The 17,392-nt window shown below is 39.4% G+C and overlaps 1 protein-coding gene across 7 annotated transcripts in view; it reads left to right on the top strand.

The window, feature by feature from the left end:
* The window catches only part of PPARG (peroxisome proliferator activated receptor gamma), a 137,745-nt gene that overhangs the window by 94,353 nt on the left and 26,000 nt on the right, over positions 1-17,392 (top strand). For 6 of the 7 annotated variants that reach the window (XM_032650112.1, XM_032650115.1, XM_032650114.1 and 3 more), the window contains 2 exons: positions 8,499-8,637; positions 16,407-16,606. In XM_032650112.1, the coding sequence (XP_032506003.1) occupies positions 8,499-8,637; positions 16,407-16,606 (339 nt within the window). Of the gene's footprint in view, positions 1-8,498; positions 8,638-16,406; positions 16,607-17,392 lie in introns of those variants that run through there. The other variant, XM_032650118.1, reaches the window with a different exon arrangement.

Here is a 17,392-nt window from a genome sequence, read left to right as displayed (position 1 = left end):
TACATTTTTTTCCCTGTAATTCATTTCTAATCTCATAGCGTTGTGGTCAGAAAGGATGCTTGATATGATTTCAATTTTCTTAAATTTACTGAGGCTTGATTTGTGACCCAAGATGTGATCTATCCTGGAGAATGTTCCATGTGCACACTTGAGAGGTGTAATCTGCTGTTTTTGGATGGAATGTCCTGTAAATATCAATTACATCTGTCTGGTCTATTGTGTCATTTAAAGCTTCTGTTTCCTTATTTATTTTCATTTTGGATGATCCGTCCATTGGTGTAAGTGAGGTGTTGAAGTCCCCCACTATTGTTGTGTTACTGTCGATTTCCTCTTTTATAGCTGTTAGCAGTTGCCTTATGTATTGAGGTGCTCCTATATTATAATTGTTATATCTTCTTCTTGGATTGATCCCTTGGTCATTATGTAGTGTCCTTCCTTGTCTCTTGTAACATTCTTTATTTTCAAGTCTATTTTATCTGATATCAGAGTATTTCTGCTCCAGCTTTCTTTTGATTTCCATTTGCATGGAATACGTTTTTCCATCCCTTCACTTTCAGTCTGTATGTATCCCTAGGTCTGAAGTGGGTCTCTTGTTTTTGTAGCCATTCAGCAAGCCTGTGTCTTTTGGTTGGAGCATTTAATCCATTCACGTTTAAGGTAATTATTGATATGTATGTTCCTATGACCATTTTCTTAATTGCTTTGGGTTTGTTTTTGTAGGTCCTTTTCTTCTCTTGTGTTTCCCACTTAGAGAAGTTCCTTTAGCATTTGTTGTAGAGCTGGTTTGGTGGTGCTGAATTCTCTTAGCTTTTGCTTGTCTGTAAAGCTTTTGATTTCTCCATCGAATCTGAATGCGATCCTTGCTGGGTAGAGTAATCTTGGTTGTAGGTTCTTTCCTTTCATCACTTTAAGTATATCATGCCACTCCCTTCTGGCTTGTAGCATTTCTGCTGAGAAATCAGCTGTTAACCTTATGGGAGTTCCCTTGTATTTTATTTGTCGTTTTTCCCTTGCTGCTTTCAATAATTTTTCTTTGTCTTTAATTTTTGCCCATTTTATTACTATGTGTCTCAGCGTGTTTCTCCTTGGGTTTATCCTTTATGGGACTCTCTGCGCTTCCTGGACTTGGGTGGCTATTTCCTTTCCCATGTTAGGGAAGTTTTCGACTATAATCTCTTCACATATTTTCTCTGGTCCTTTCTCTCTCTCTTCTCCTTCTGGGACCCCTATAATGCGAATGTTGTTGCGTTTAATGTTGTCCCAGAGGTCTCTTAGGCTGTCTTCATTTCTTTTCATTCTTTTTTCTTTATTCTGTTCCGCAGCAGTGAATTCCACCATTCTGTCTTCCAGGTCACTTATCCGTTCTTCTGCCTCAGTTATTCCGCTATTGATTCCTTCTAGTGTATTTTTCATTTCAGTTATTGTGTTGTTCATCTCTGTTTGTTTGTTCTTTAATTCTTCTAGGTCTTTGTTAAACATATCTTGCATCTTCTTGATCTTTGCCTCCATTCTTTTTCTGAGGTCCTGGATCATCTTCACTATCATTATTCTGAATTCTTTTTCTGGAAGGTTGCCTATCTCCACTTCACTTAGTTGTTTTTCTGAGGTTTTATCTTGTTCCTTCATCTGGTACATAGTCCTCTGCCTTTTCATCTTGTCTTATCTTTCTGTGAATGTGGTTTTTGTTCCACAGGCTGCAGGATTGTAGTTCTTCTTGCTTCTGCCTGTAGAGAGTTTTAACATTTCTGAGAACAGCTAAAAACTGAAAGACAAATATTGTAAGTAGCTAAGTTCTGAGGGCATAAAATCTTAGAAGATAAAAGAAAGCAAAGAAGAAAAGTAGCAAAAAGAAAATAGGGAGGAGAAAACCCAAGTGCCCCCGAGTTACAAACAGAAATGTTCTAAGGCAGAAATGGAGAATGAACACTTAAGACCTGACGAATCTAGGGGAGTCCTTCACATACCAGATATAAACAAATAAAGAAAAGCAGTAGAAAAAAGTTAACAGTATAGTATAGTAACCTGCAGCAACTTGGACACCATTCCAAAATATGGATTACAGACTTCCTAGACTAAAATGCAAGGAAGGTTATGCTATCCTTGGAAGGGAAAATAGACATCTGGTCATTTTAAAGGTAAGAACAAGAAAAACGTTAGAGGAATAATGTAATTTGGCTTCTCCAAATATAAGTCATCAGTTCTCAAATTGTGATCTGGGAATGGGGTCCTTAAGAACCTTTCGAGACACCCATGAGGCTGACGCTATTTTCATAATAATAATAAGTTGTTATTTACCTTTTTCATTCTCATTCTCTCAGGAGTGTAAGTGGAGTGTTCCAGAAACTACATGACATGGAATGTTACCATAGTTCTGATGCCTGATGGAATGTGGCCTGTGTGTTCTTGTACATAGTAATTTCTCAGGTTTTATTTCTAGTCTGATCAATGCTAATAGCTATAGCCCACCTAAACAAAAGCTCTTTGGAAACCTCAACAATTTGTACAAGAGTAAAGGAGTGTGGGCTTTCCTGGTGGCGCAGTGGTTGAGAGTCCACCTGCCGATGCAGGGGACGCGGGTTCGTGCCCTGGTCCGGGAGGATCCCACGTGCTGCGGAGCGGCTGGGCCCGTGAGCCATGGCTGCTGAGCCTGCACTTCCGGAGCCTGTGCTCCGCAACGGGAGAGGGCACAGCAGTGAGAGGCCCGCGTACCGCAAAAAAAAAAAAAAAAAAAATAGAGTAAAGGGGTGTATGGAGACCAAAAAGTTTGAGAACCACTGTTACAAGGAATGAAGCTGAAGACATACTGACTCATTCTTTGCTACTATGGAGTTAAACAGAATTGCTGCCACACTCTGAATGCAGCTAAATTAGACCAGTGGCTGTCCGTAATCAAAGATATCACCTTAGTTCATCAACAGTACTCAGTGAAAATGAAATTAACACGTGTTAGACTCACCTGTATGTATTTTCTGAAAGGTGGTTTGGCAATTTAACATTTGTCATTTCAGTAGAATGTGAGATATACCCATAATTAAAATACAGTTGACCACAAACCTGAAAACTAATTTATGGATTGCAGAAAGTAGTTATAATCCTTAAGATAACTGTCAGTAGGTCTTTTTAAACAGCTTTACAGTGCCAGTGGGACAGGTTTATGTTGGTGATCCTTGCCAAAATTCAGATAGGAATAAAAAGATTGGGTTTGGATTACAGGGAGACAGTGATGGAGTATTTGGTTGTTCACATTACAGATTTAGGCAATGTATAACCTGTAGCTACTGAAAGACTAATAAGTTCTACAGCTTTCACGGCTGGCATTTATTGCTTACAATTTGGACACTTATTTTTATCTCTAGTCGGTTTTCATCATATTTTTATGCCTTTAGTGAAAGATCATTTTAGAACCATAGACTTAGCTAAAGGCATAAGGAAGCACAATCTACCGTACAATACAGTATAATCTGTTTTTGTTTTTTGGGGGTTTTTTTTGCAGTACACGGGCCTCTCACTGCTGTGACCTCTCCCGCTGCGGAGCACAGGCTCCGGACGCGCAGGCTCAGCGGCCATGGCTCACGGGCCCAGCTGCTCCGCGGCATGTGGGATCCTCCCGGACCGGGGCACGAACCCATGTCCCCCACGTCGGCAGGCGGACTCTCAACCACTGCGCCACCGGGGAAGCCCTGTTTTTGTATTTCTATGTATTTTTTGTATCCTACCTCAGAAAGAATTTTTAGTATATTCCCATGTGCCAGTGGCAGCTCGTTGATTCAGCCCCTATGGGCCATACCATTTCATGATAAAGCTGAATGCAGGTCCAACACAGGGCGTTTAATCTGATTGTAAACTTAACAATACCGCTCTTAGGTCTCATTGCACCTGAAGTTTTGTTACTTGTAAAACAATGAAGGATAGGTTGGAGAAATTTTTTTTAAAGCAGAAAAAACAAAAAACAGGCATTACGTTCTCACAAGCAAATATGAAGACTTTATAATAAAAATATACACAAAACCATTTTCTGAAATGGTGACTGATGCATCTCCATCACACCAGTTCACAGACTTTATGATAATCAGAACTGTGAGCTGTTGGAATTGCACATCATTTTATGGACGCTGACACAATAAAAAAGAGTGTTGTTAGAGAGTGTTTCTTTATTGGCAATATGAAGAAGCTTTTGAGAAGCCTGCTTCGTTCTTCAAGTCAAGAAATAATTTTACAGAAGAAACACTGAGAGCCTTGTATCTTCCTCTCTAGATTTCTTGAAAGAGTCAAACTGCAAGAAAATGGTTGGTTATCATGAACTTAGTCTTAAAAGAAAAGTAAATTCCAAGCTCGTGCTGGAGTCTGTACATATTTAGTTCAAGATTTTAGGTGCATAGTCAGTACGTAATTGATATACAGAATGATTATCCTTCAACGTTGGAATCATTATGAAAAGAATGTGATACACTTTGAAAGACATCGTAGGAGTCAAAACAGAAAATAACATTATACGGGTTAAACTTAAAAAACATAGTTCTTTTATTAAAAAGCCTTCCTCTCCGGGCTTCCCTGGTGGCGCAGTGGTTGGGAGTCTGCCTGCTAATGCAGGGGACACGGGTTCGAGCCCTGGTCTGGGAAGATCCCACATGTCGCGGAGCAACTGGGCCCGTGAGCCACAACTGAGCCTGCGCGTCTGGAGCCTGTGCTCTGCAACAGGAGAGGCCACGGTAGTGAGAGGCCCGCGCACCGCGATGAAGAATGGCCCCTGCTTGCCACAACTAGAGAGAGCCCTTGCACAGAAACGAAGACCCAACACAGCCAAAAATAAATTAATTAATTAATTAAAAAAAAAAAAAAGCCTTCCTCTCCAACCATGCCAAATAGGTGAGTACTCTGGGACCTGTCAGCTAGCCAAGCAGCATTTTCAACCACTAATATTAGGTTTTAACAGTGAACATCAGAGAAGCAGTCAAAGATATAAAAAATGTATGGTCACAATGGCAAAAATCAAAACAAAAATTTCTCACCAGTATTTATCAGTGACAACAGTTCTGTACTTTAGCCTTGTGTGAATCATTGGGGGGAAAGTGGCTTTTAAATATTCAAACCTTCTTATAACCCTTTGAGAATTAAAGAAGCTTAACTTTCCAGCATACCCTACACAGGGCATACTGTTTGAGATATTAGTGATCTCACAAGAGGTAGGGAAAACTCTCCAAAACATTAATAGCAAAACAAACAAACAAAAAAATCTTAGGTCTTGAGATGTAGCTGCAGGCATACTTGCAGGGGCAGGGCAGAGTTTCCTCATGATAGATGCCCATAGGAGTACTGAGGTGCAGCATTGCCCTACAGGTAGATGCCTATGTCAGTATTCTGAGCTGTCAGTGAGGAGCAGCTGAGTCTGGGGTTTCTGAGTTGAGCCACAGTTCTCAAGAGAGTCTGAAATAGTCATGAGCCAGTGTCACTCCTGGCTTTTAACAGAAGGCTCTTTAAATTCTCTTTGGAGGAAAGAATTCCCAATTTAGACCCTGTAGGATTCTCACAGTTTAAGGTCAAGAAATGAGTTCAAAATAAAATGTCAGCAGACACTTAAGTATGCAATCAACTTGATGACATTCACCAGAAGTAAACAAAAAAACAAAAAAACAGACTTAGGCCTCTCCACCCCTACCCAAGGAAAGCAGATAGTGGAATTGCCTGATACAGAATGTACAACAGCTGTGTATGAATTGTTCAAAGATAGAGGGCAGAATCATAGCAATGAATGAGCAATAATAGACTATCTGACCAACAGCTCTGTAAACAGGTGAAACTTCTAAAAGTGAAAAATACAATCATTGAAATAAAAATTCAATACAAGGGTTAAATAACATACTAGAAACAGGAGAAGAAAGGATTACTGAACTGAAAGATATATGCAAAGAAATTACTAAGAATGAGACCAACAATGTCTTAAAGAATATGTCCTACCCAGAATCTGCTAGAATTTGAGGCCTCTTTTAGTTCTTTAAGTATTCATAGGATCTTTGAATATTAAAAATATGTCTTCTTTAGTGATGAATAGTAATGTACAGAACTCTTCTTACTGATGAACTTTGGTGAGAAAAGTTTGCTTTTGCTTACTCTTGCCATTGTCATTATATATTTTTTGTCATCTTATTTGGCTGTTCTGATGTTTACCTTCGTGATGAACATTAATGAGTAATTAATGGTAAGAAGATGAAAAATATAAAAGAGAAGTTGGGAAATATTGAAGGATTGAAAAGAAATTCTAACATTTAACTAATTGGAGTACCAGAGCTGATGAACAAGTGAAACTATGATGCAGAAACCATGTGCAAGAAGATAAATGAAAGAAATCCATGGCTAGATGCACTGCAGTAAAACTGCAGAATATGAAAAACAAAGAGAATATATAAATGCAACCAAAGTCAATTGACAACAGACATCTCAACAGAAACAATGAAAGCACAGGGACAGTGGAATTCAGAGTGTTAAGAGGAAAAACTGAGTACCCTGTGATCTTTCAAGAATGAAAGCAAAATGAAAAGGTTTACAAGTTAAAAAAAAAGAGACTGAAATAGTAAACTTCAAGGATCGTAAGTCATAGAGAGGGGAATGTATTTGCAATACCTGTATATAGTATGATACTACTTAATAAAGCCCCCAAACTAGCATACCTATGCAATGTATTATTTAGTTTTATAGATTGTGTGATAAAACTATATTTTCTTAAAGGTCAAGGAAACGATAAACTCAAAATTGGGGATAATGATTATATTGTCAAGAGGCCACAGAGGCAGGAGTTAGTTAAGGGAAGAACTCATAAGTGCATGCAAGTGGCTGGTTATGATTTTAAATCTTGGGTTGAACAATGGGCTCATGTGTGATAATTATTATGTTTTATAGTTACATGTATTTCCTACATGTTTGTAACTATTACCTCTAATAAGATAGCAACAAAAACTGAAAGGAAAGGAGTGTGCCAGTGGCCTTGTAATATCTCAGTCATAGTTTAGAATCACAAAATATCAGAGATGGCCTAGAAAGGAAGTTAAATGACACACATATTTACTCAACATATTTTAATGTAGCACTGTTGTTGGCGTTTGGGTTACATCTAGGGGCATAAGAGACCATCCCTTCTCCCAGGGAGCTCACAAGTTTAGTTGGACAGTAGGGGAAGAGCAGAAAATAAACATAAATATAATAAGTAAATTATATGATATGTTAGGAAGTCATAAAGGCTGTTGGGAAAAAAGAAGAGCAGAGTAAAGGAGAACAAGAACTGCCAAGGAGAGTTGGGGACAGGGACAGGCCACAGTATGAAATAAGATAGATAAGCCTCGCTGAGAAGTCGAGGTGTTAGCACAACTTGAAGGCAGTGAGGGAAACAGGCAGTTGTGTATTTAGAGCAAGAGCTTTTCTTCATGAGAGAAAGAAGTTGAGAGTGACTTCAAGGTTGGAGTTGTATCAGCTGAGATAGAGAGAGCTGCAGTGAAATAAGCTTGCAGGGTATGATTAGGACTTCACAGTTGGACCTGCTGGGTTAGAGATGGTGTTAGATTTCCAAGTGAAGATGTCAAGTAAGCAGCTGAACATACTTGCCTAGAGTTCAAGGTAGAAATCTGGAGAAAGTCCAAATGCATGTCAGTGGTAGAGTCAGTCCTAATTCATTGCTTTTTGTGTCAAACAGGGCCAGATAAATTTGAAAGAATTAAGAAGTGAGTTTCATGAAGATGAGCACAATAGAAACGAGTAGGAATATTCTGAACAATAACAAAAAAAATGGAGGAAGAAAATGTTTCTCATTAGAATTTCTTTCCTGGTCTTTCAAAACTAGGTAAATGTAATAGAATTCAGTTAGCCTCAAATGGACATATTTGCTATTTTGAGATAGCTGTCAATTTTCTGAGGATTTATGTATTACTTCTCATGTTATTTTCTGTTATCTCTTCTTGTTTGTAGGCTACAACGATTATGGAGCACTCTTTCAAATGCATAAATAAATGAAACCAATTCTGTAGGAAATTATGCAACATAGAGAATTCCAAAAAATTATCCACATGTGGATTTTTATTGGCCCTGCTCATGTTTTAGAATGAAATGACTATAACTTTGCCAAACTGCTTAGCACAATTATAAGGCTGGGGCATGCTGTTGGAATGATTTACAGAGAGACTGAACTGATTACATGGTGTTTTATTTGCATTACATTAAATCCAGAGCACTTCTTAGAGCGTGCTGAAATCCAGATGTAGAGCCAAGATGCATTCAATGACATCAGTGGGTTGTGGTCACTGTCTAAGAGCTAAAAAAAGGATACTGGAGATCCTCTGGTTCTTTATATTATAGCAGAGAAAACTGGGAGAGATTAAGTGATTTATCTAAAGTCACCAGTGACAGAATGTGTCAAGAACCTACCTTAGCCTCTGATACCCAGGCTAGTGTACCTTTAGCCATTGTCACAAACGCTCAAAATTTGCTTCCTTTTTTTCCATATCCCTTTGCAGGGTTTCTTCCGGAGGACAATCAGATTGAAGCTTATTTATGATAGGTGTGATCTTAACTGTCGGATCCACAAAAAAAGTAGAAATAAATGTCAGTACTGTCGTTTTCAGAAGTGCCTTGCTGTGGGGATGTCTCATAATGGTAAGTGAACCCTTAGTGCCACATACTTTACTATTCTCATTATGGCTGCCAGATCAGTAGATGTGAGGGCCGTTGCTGAAAACATGTACAGTTTTTCCACCAATTGCCAGATTTCAGAATACTGCATGCTGATAAAACGTTTCTCAATTAGGTCAGAATTTTTCAGCTTTAAATGTGAATCCTTCTCTCTTATAGTTGAGCATCTGCCATGATGGGAGAAAAGACTGGGAAATCTGGGAGATAATGGAAGTAACTGTAGTATTCTGAAACAAATGTAATGATAGTTGCGGTTAAATTTTTGTGTTGCTTTAATAGTATTAAAAACAGATTATACTTTACTTATATATATCAGTAGTTTCTACTTTTATTTTTTTTTAATTTTGGGGGGTAGAGTTGATTTACAAATTTGTGTTAGCTTCAGGTAGACAGCAAAGTGAATCATCAGTTATACATGTACATATATCCACCCTTTTTTTTAGATTCTTTTCCCATATAGGCCATTACAGAGTATTGAGTAGAGTTCCCTGTGCTATACAGCAGGTTCTTATTCGTTATCTATTTTATATATAGTAGTTTCTACTTTTAATGTAAGAAAATTCTGATTTCTGGATACGGAACTGAAGTGGTATATCAGAATTTAGATATATGTCCTTTTTTCTCTTTACTATGCAGAAATGAGTAGAACACTCTTCTTGACCTTATGCAGCATACAATTTGTGGTTTAAGCAAATATTTTAAAGTTTCACAAAACTTCAGTATCCATAGTAACATAAGAGAGTAAAACTTTCTACTTTTAAAACCTGTATCTAAAGTCAGGCTTATGATTTGGGATGTCGACTTGAGGGAAGGACTGTAGATGACCCACGTTTTCACGAACTGTAGCACTAACTCAGTAACATCATGGAAGACAGCGCTGTTTGAAGAAATAGTTCTTAATTTGGCTCTCATTGGTTGGCTCACAAAAAATAATTTTGATGTAATTTGGTAGTATTATATTTGTCAAGAATTAGTCAGTTCTTTCCAAAATAATTATGGGTTCAAGAGATATGAAATGCCAAAGTAATCAAATTAAATCCAAAGTCTCATGTCATCATATACCCTGGTTTTTTTTTTTTTCTTTTACCTCTTCCTCTCTCAAAACTAATCTGGTAAGAAGATACAATATTTAAAGTCAGTCTTCATCTATAAGGACTCCAAAGCATCTGTGAAAATTAAATTTTTGTTCCATCATGCAGATGTTTGGTTTTTATAGCAGAAATCAAGATATTTGGGAATCACTAATTGAACTGATCTACCCTTTAAAAATAGTTTAAAAAATTATATTTGTATCATAATATGGGGTCATTTCCTCTAAAGGCAAGAATGTATTTTGAATAGATCCATCAGCTATACTAGACAGGATGGAAATTTGGTCCAACTTTCCTCAACAGTTGATTATATCTGCTGTGTATACAGCTGCAGTCATTAATTGCAAGATAATTTGCTGGTTTAATTCCATCAGTTTCCTTTTTATTTCAGACTTCATAAAACATAAGGGTTTTTACCAATTTTCAGTTCAACGGTTCTATTTTAGGTGATGCAATCAAGTTGCAATAAACTTTTTTTTTTTTTTTTTTGGGCTGCGTTGGGTCTTCGTTGATGCACGCAGGCTTTCTCTGGTTGTGGCGAGCAGGGGCTACTCTTTGTTGTGGTGCACAGACTTCTCATTGCAGTGGCTTCTCCCGTTGCAGAGCACAGGCTCTAGGCACGCGGTTTCAGTAGTTGTGCCATGCGGGCTCAGTAGTTGTGGCTCACGGGTTCTAGAGCACAGGCTCAGTAGTAGTTGTGGCGCACAGGCTTAGTTGCTCTGCGGCATGTGGGATCTTCCTGGACCAGGGCTCAAACCCGTGTCCCTTGCATTGGCAGGCAGATTCTTAAGCACTGTGCCACCAGGGAAGCCCTCAATAAACTTATTTTATCTTTATGAAGGAATCCTTGACTTTAAGGTCATTATTACTAAGACTGCCTAGGAAAGGAGACCAGTTTTGCTTTAAATGCTATTTATTTTTTCGTCCTTTAAAAATTGTCACTTTTCATATTGAAGAAAAATATATTTCCTAGTGCTTGCACACATTCACATAAAATGTATCTCCTATTTCTTATTATTTATTTATAAGCAAATAATATTTAAAGTCCAACCTATATAGTATTGATGGTATAATTTTATCTTTCCAGAAAAGTCAAAGAAAGCTATCATGAACTTGATAATAAGGTCATCTTTTGACTTGTTATGACAATTAGCTTACTCTATTCAGAGAGAGGAGCAGTCTTAGTAGAGTGTTTGGTTAGTTCATGCACAGGCAAAAAGAAAGAAAGAAAGGTCGGGGGCAGGGAGAGAGAGAGAGAGAGGGAGAGAGAGGGAGGGAGGGAGGGAGGGAGAGAGAGAGAAAAAGAAAGAAAGAAAGAAAGAAAAATTAAATGTCATGGCATCAAACACATGCAGTTCAGCATTTACAGGATTGCAAACATGACTAAGAAAATCCCTTTTCATTGGTTTTGATGGGAACGGGTTACACAGAAAAGAAAACATCCATTTGATCTATACACATGAAGGGGACCTCAACAAGTAGGTTTTGATTAGTTTTGTCTATTATCCTGATGAAGGAAACATTTCCAAATACAAAGTTTTCTAGGATATTGTAGTAACTACTTAAAATTCCTTGCTCTGGCCATTGTGAGGCCAACAGTAATGAGGTTTCCGTTCTTATAGAAAGTCTTTTTCTTAGTGGTTTGTGTGAATGGACCTCAATGTAATAACTGACCAACTTATCAAAAGAGGTTTCTAGGGTTATACCCAGATCAGCTCCTTTTTTTTTCTTTTAATACTTTTTTTGGTATTTTCTTTTTTTTAATTTATTTTTATTTTATTTTATATTAATATTTTATATAAATATTTATTTTATTCTTGGCTGTACTGGGTGTTCCATTGCTGTGCGCGGGCTTTCTCTAGTTGCAGCGAGCAGGGGCTACTCTTCATTGCCGTGCACGGACTTCTCATTGCAGTGGCTTCTCTTGTTGCAGAGCACGGGCTCTAGGAGCGCAGGCTCAGTAGTTGTGGTGCGCGGGCTTCAGTAGTTGTGGCTCTCAGGCTCTAGGAGCGCGGGCTTCAGTAATTGTGGTGCATGGGCTTAGCTGCCCCGCGGCATGTGGGATCTTCCCAGTCCTGGACTCTAACCTGTGTCCCCTGCATTGGCAGGTGGGTTCTTAACCAGTGTGCCACGAGGGAAGCCGCCAAGATCAACTCCTTGCTATTCACAGTACACACGAGAAGAAATAAACATTCCCCCAAAGTGAATTCTCTCCTTTCTGTGTTACTTTTACTTCTGCTCTTTGGTCTCTCTGTTCAGTCCCTTCAGTGAATTTAGCTTCCCGGTTAGCCATCTGCTCCCACCTTTGAAGGAGACTTTGAAGTCACCTTCAAGGATCCCTAGGGACTCTGGGAACTATTGTTGGAAAATCACTAAAATCAATGATTGCGGGCTTCACTGGTGGCACAGTGGTTAAGAACCCGCCTGCCAATGATGCAGGCGACACAGGTTCGAGCCCTGGTCCGGGAAGATCCCATATGCCGCAGAGCAGCGAATCCCGTGCACCACAACTACTGAGCCTGCGCTCTAGAGCCTACGAGCCACAGCTACTGAGCCTGTGTGCCACAACTACTGAAGCCCACGCACCTAGAGCCCTTGCTCCACAACAAGAGAAGCCACCGCAATGAGAAGCCTATGCACCACAACGAAGAGTAGCCCCCACTCGCCACAACTAGAGAAAGCCCGGGCACAGCAGCAAAGACCCAGTGCAACCAAAAATAAAAAATAATAAATTAATTTTTTAAAAATCAGTGATTGCTAAGTCCTTTCAACTTTGAAAATTCTGTGATTCTATATAAATCAAACAACCTACCTCACTTTTCAACCAGCTAGTCCATGTCTTACAGACAGTGCCACAGTCTTCCAAATATCTAGATATCTGTCATTTACCTGAATTTAATAGTTTCCACCTATATGTTTTTCATATGCCTGAATCAGGTCTCCCATATGTTCTGATCAATTCCTCAGTATGTTTGATGATCTCATAACGATGTAACCCCAGAGTACAAATCCAGGGCGATCTGGGGTAGGGAAAGTATAAATGGTATATTTGATTAATGGTTCATGGTACATGGTTCCGTCTTCAGATGGAACTTTCATTTTGACTGTGACATGTAATCTAAACATCGTAGAAGGACATGATTTCAGAATTCTTCCATGTGGATACATCGTTGTTTCTCAAATATCCAGCATTAGGTAGAAGAAGCACCCAGGTGTTGGATTGATACGTTTTGGGAAGAAAGTTTTTGTTTTTCTATAATGATCAAGATAAACGAAGTTCCACTTATTTTGGTATTTAACAATCCATCATTTCTAGACCATGGTTCAATCCTGCTGACGGCTCCGAAGTCTTCCTGCGTTGTCCCGAACACAGTCAGCTCAATGCCCTGTCTAGACACCACCTGTAGAGGAAAGCTCTAAGCCAAAGGAAAGCAGAAATAAAGAACCAAATTCCTAAGTGATCATTGTGTCAGCTACTACTTGTTTTACACTTTGAAATAGTGATGCTGGTATCTGTAGAATCTTAATAAAAATACTCTTGTATGTTAATGTTGCTTCTTCAGTCAAATGGATACTCATACACATTTTTATAGTTTTTCAAAGTACAATTTGTGTTTTGAAGTCCTACTGTCAAGATCCCTGACATTAATCATATTTTTTAAATGTGTCCTCTTTATTTTTAATAGGATAATTTAGTCATTAAGAATTTTTTTTTTTTTTTTTTTTTTTTTTTTTACGTTATGTGGGCCTCTCACTGTTGTGGCCTCTCCCGTTGCGGAGCACAGGCTCCAGACGTGCAGGCTTAGTGGCCATGGCTCACGGGCCCAGCCGCTCCACGCGGCATGTGGGATCTTCCCGGACCGGGGTACGAACCCGTGTCCCCTGCATCGGCAGGCGGGCTCTCAACCACTGCACCACCAGGGAAGCCCAGTCGTTAAGAATTTTGACTAGAGAATATTTTCGTATGCTTTTCGTATGAACTAAATAATAAAATAATAAGTTTAGGGTGTGCATTTTTTTAAAAATCTGAAGCAAAGAAGAGTTGACTTACATTACTTATGAGTCATTCAGCTAGGTTTCCCCATACCATTCAGTTTGGACAAAAATAATAATTTTTATAAATATAAAAAGTTAGTGAAACCTTAGCTTTACTGATTAGGATATCCTATTATATAAATGATGGATTTTTTTTTCTTTTATTGAAAAAAAAGCGACATCTTTCAAAATAATTTTTTAGCAGCTTCATAAAATGCTAGCAAAATGGTTTCACAGATTTTTGTGGCATTTAGCATTTATAAGGTAGTCCTCTCCTTCCTTGTAAACAGAAGCACTATGTATGTTGCAAAAAAAGAAAAGCCTGAATGGCAGATAAATTTAAACTGCAACATGTTACTTTTTGTTCCTTTCATCTTCTTTGTGGTGTGAGGAAAAATTACCCAAATGTTACCTTTCAGAAAATATAACAAAGTAAAAAGTCCTAAAGGAGCTGTGGTACTTATACCTGCAGGGTATTCATTACTGCCCATAATCTAGCCTTCACCTCCTTTTCCCTCTGCTGCCCTTTCCACTTACATTTCAGACAAACTGCGTACTTTGCTGTTCCTGCAAAGTGCCCTGTGGTAGAATGCCTCTGGGGCTCTGCGTCTTGTGTCCTTCCGTCCCCTGTCAAAATCCTATGTGGTGCTGAAGGCCCAGTTCAAAAGCCTTCTTTTCCATCCGACTTCTAATTCCCTATTCTTCCTCTTCTGCGTGTTTCTTACCTTTCCTGTAGCACCACATTCTTATAAAGCGAGGGAGTGATGAGACCTATATTACCAAAAACCAAACTACTGACAGCTCAAAAGGAGAAGTTAGGGAAAAATCGGGGACAACCATCAGGAGACCAGTGCAATATTGTGATCTAAAACATTGGGAACGGTGAGACGAAATGGCATTGAGAGAAATCTCTCAGCAGTGACCAATGAATACAAGTGTCCGAGGAGAGAGGGGTTGTCAGAGATTATTTGAGGTGTCTAGTTTGGGTGATAGAGTGAATTAATCAAGAAAGGAACACAGTAAGAGGAGACAGTTTGGAGGGGAGAATGAAAAGTTTGATTTTACGTTGCATTTGAGGTATTTGTGGAATATCCAGCATCCATGTGCAAAGGAACACAGTAAGAAGTGAATAATAAGGGACCAAATCTCAGGGAAGAGAGGGCAGGAGTCATTAGCACGTTTTCTGAGTTAGAGAGAAGATCCAACTAGGAATAGCAGAATATAAGTGAAGGAAGAGGCACCGTCAAAGACGTCTGGAATATAGCAGGCAGAAAGATAGGAGAGCCAGAAAAGCACAAACCAGTGTGAGAAAACTTTGAAATAAGAGGGTGGAGAAAGTCAACAGTATTAACGGCTGGGAGGAAGCTGGGAAGCTCAAGCAGAATGAGCACTTAGAAGAGGCCCCTAGATCTGACTGTGAGGAAAGCTTTGGATCCTTTTTTTTTTTTTTTTTTTTTTGTGGCTCCGGACTCACAGGCTCAGTGGCCATGGCGTATGGGCCCAGCCACTCCGCAGCATGTGGGATCTTCCCGGACCAGGGCGCGAACCCGTGTCCCCTGCATCGGCGGGCGGACTCCCAACCACTGTACCACCAGGGAAGCCCCTGGATCCTTTTAAGAGCGAAGTTTTGGTGAATTTAAATGAGGAAAACTAGATTGCAGTGGGTTGGGAAGTAAATAGTAAGACAGAAAGGGGAAGACGACTCTTTTCAATAAGTCCAGTGGTGGAGGAAAGAGCATGAGGGGGAGATCATGCCAGGGTCAGAAGCTTAAACTCGGCTTAGGTGGAAAGGAAGGAGCTCGTAAAGAGCGGTACATGAGAGAGAGAATAATCCGTGTATATTTAGGCTCCTTTATATCTGGGATCTCCTAGACGCGTCCCTTTCATCCTTGTGTCTCCCAGTCCAGTCTGTCAGGCCAGTGTCTTCCATCAAACAGGTGTTCAGTGAGTGAATTAAATGTTGTCAAGTAAGACTTCAGGGTCAGGAGATGAGGCTGTCGTGTCTTGCTCATCTCGACCTTGGAAAGAAACCTAGGCACGTGTTTAAATATTCTTTACACATAGTTTGAAAAATGTTACCCCAACTTAAAAATTACTTAATAATGGTGATAAGGCTGCTCCTTGTTTTACTTTAAAGGAGCTGGAAAATAAAGCGATAGTTACTAGGTTGCCAAATCCTGCAGAACCTCTAAATGCGTACATTTTTTTTTTCCTCAAGAAGGAGAGGTGGAAAAACATAAGTTATTGGCAACAGTCATATGAAAAGCAATAGTGTCGTATAAGTCTCGTTTACAGGCTGCAGCTGTTACAAAATCAGCATGTTAAAAGTGGAAAACTGACCGTGAGACGAAGCCTTACTCATTGTCAAAAGCCTGATATGACTGCAAGTTCACCCCTTAGATGTTAAAGGACAAAAACATTTTTAATAAGACTCAACTTAATTCATTTGCCCCCCCACGTTCATTACAGCATTATTTACAATAGCCAAGAAATGGAAACAACCTAAGTGTCCGTTGATGAACGAAAGGATAAAAGAAGTTGTGATGTATATATATATATATATACAATAACGCAGTCATTCATCCTGCCGTTTCTTTTCCTCTGTAGCCATCAGGTTTGGGCGGATGCCACAGGCCGAGAAGGAGAAGCTGTTGGCAGAGATCTCCAGTGATATCGACCAGCTGAACCCAGAGTCTGCTGATCTCCGGGCCCTGGCAAAACATTTGTATGACTCGTACATAAAGTCCTTCCCGCTGACGAAAGCAAAGGCGAGGGCGATCTTGACAGGAAAGACAACAGACAAATCAGTTAGTTCTCTTCTACTGTCTTCATTTGGGGTGGCTGGGTTTGTTGTTGTTTTCCCTTTGAGTAAATGAGTTACCATGTTACACACAGACACACACACACACATGCGGGAGTACCGCTCAGCTGTTGGCTGGTACCTACCACAGGCTGAGTCTGAAACAGAGGAAAGGAAGTGTTTTCAGATAGGGTAAGTAAACATTTTGAAAAGGGAAAAACTCCTTCAAGTTCTCCTAATAAAATTTTTGAGAATAGTGTAAAAAGGTACAGGTCATCTTAACTTGAACAAATGAACTCTGACCTCCCTCGTCCCACCACGCTCTTTCAGGATCCATGTCTTTTCTTGGCATCAAAATAACTGGCCACATCTATATGCCTTCAAACAGTTCTGCTTTTCTCTGGGAAGGGCCTGACCTAGGTCTGGAAAAGGTAGTTAATCCCATTATTGTATCATTCAGAACTACTCAAATTACCTCTTAGAAGTTCTCCCTGGGGTATAAAAATACATTTCAGGTATTACATCACTTTTCTTTCCTTGCAGCACTGTCCTGATTATTCCTGGGAACTGGAAGCTCTGTCCTTTTATTGTGTGTATGAATTTTATCTTCTTGGAGGCTCTGAGCAGCCAGGCCTACCCCAATGCATTCTCAGACATCTGCAGGCACACTGATGACCACTGTTTAGGAAACCCAGAGTGGGTTATAATGGTGATTGAGTCACGTTTTCTAAGAAGCAAAATGCTTCCCTGATAGGAACCTGAGAAAGCAACTTGGAATTATATTAAAACAAAA

The sequence above is a fragment of the Phocoena sinus genome, chromosome 11 (assembly GCF_008692025.1).
Source record: "Phocoena sinus isolate mPhoSin1 chromosome 11, mPhoSin1.pri, whole genome shotgun sequence".
NCBI lineage: Eukaryota > Metazoa > Chordata > Mammalia > Artiodactyla > Phocoenidae > Phocoena > Phocoena sinus.
Note: the sequence above shows the minus strand (reverse complement) of the source record. Positions and strands in the feature narration are given on the sequence as shown.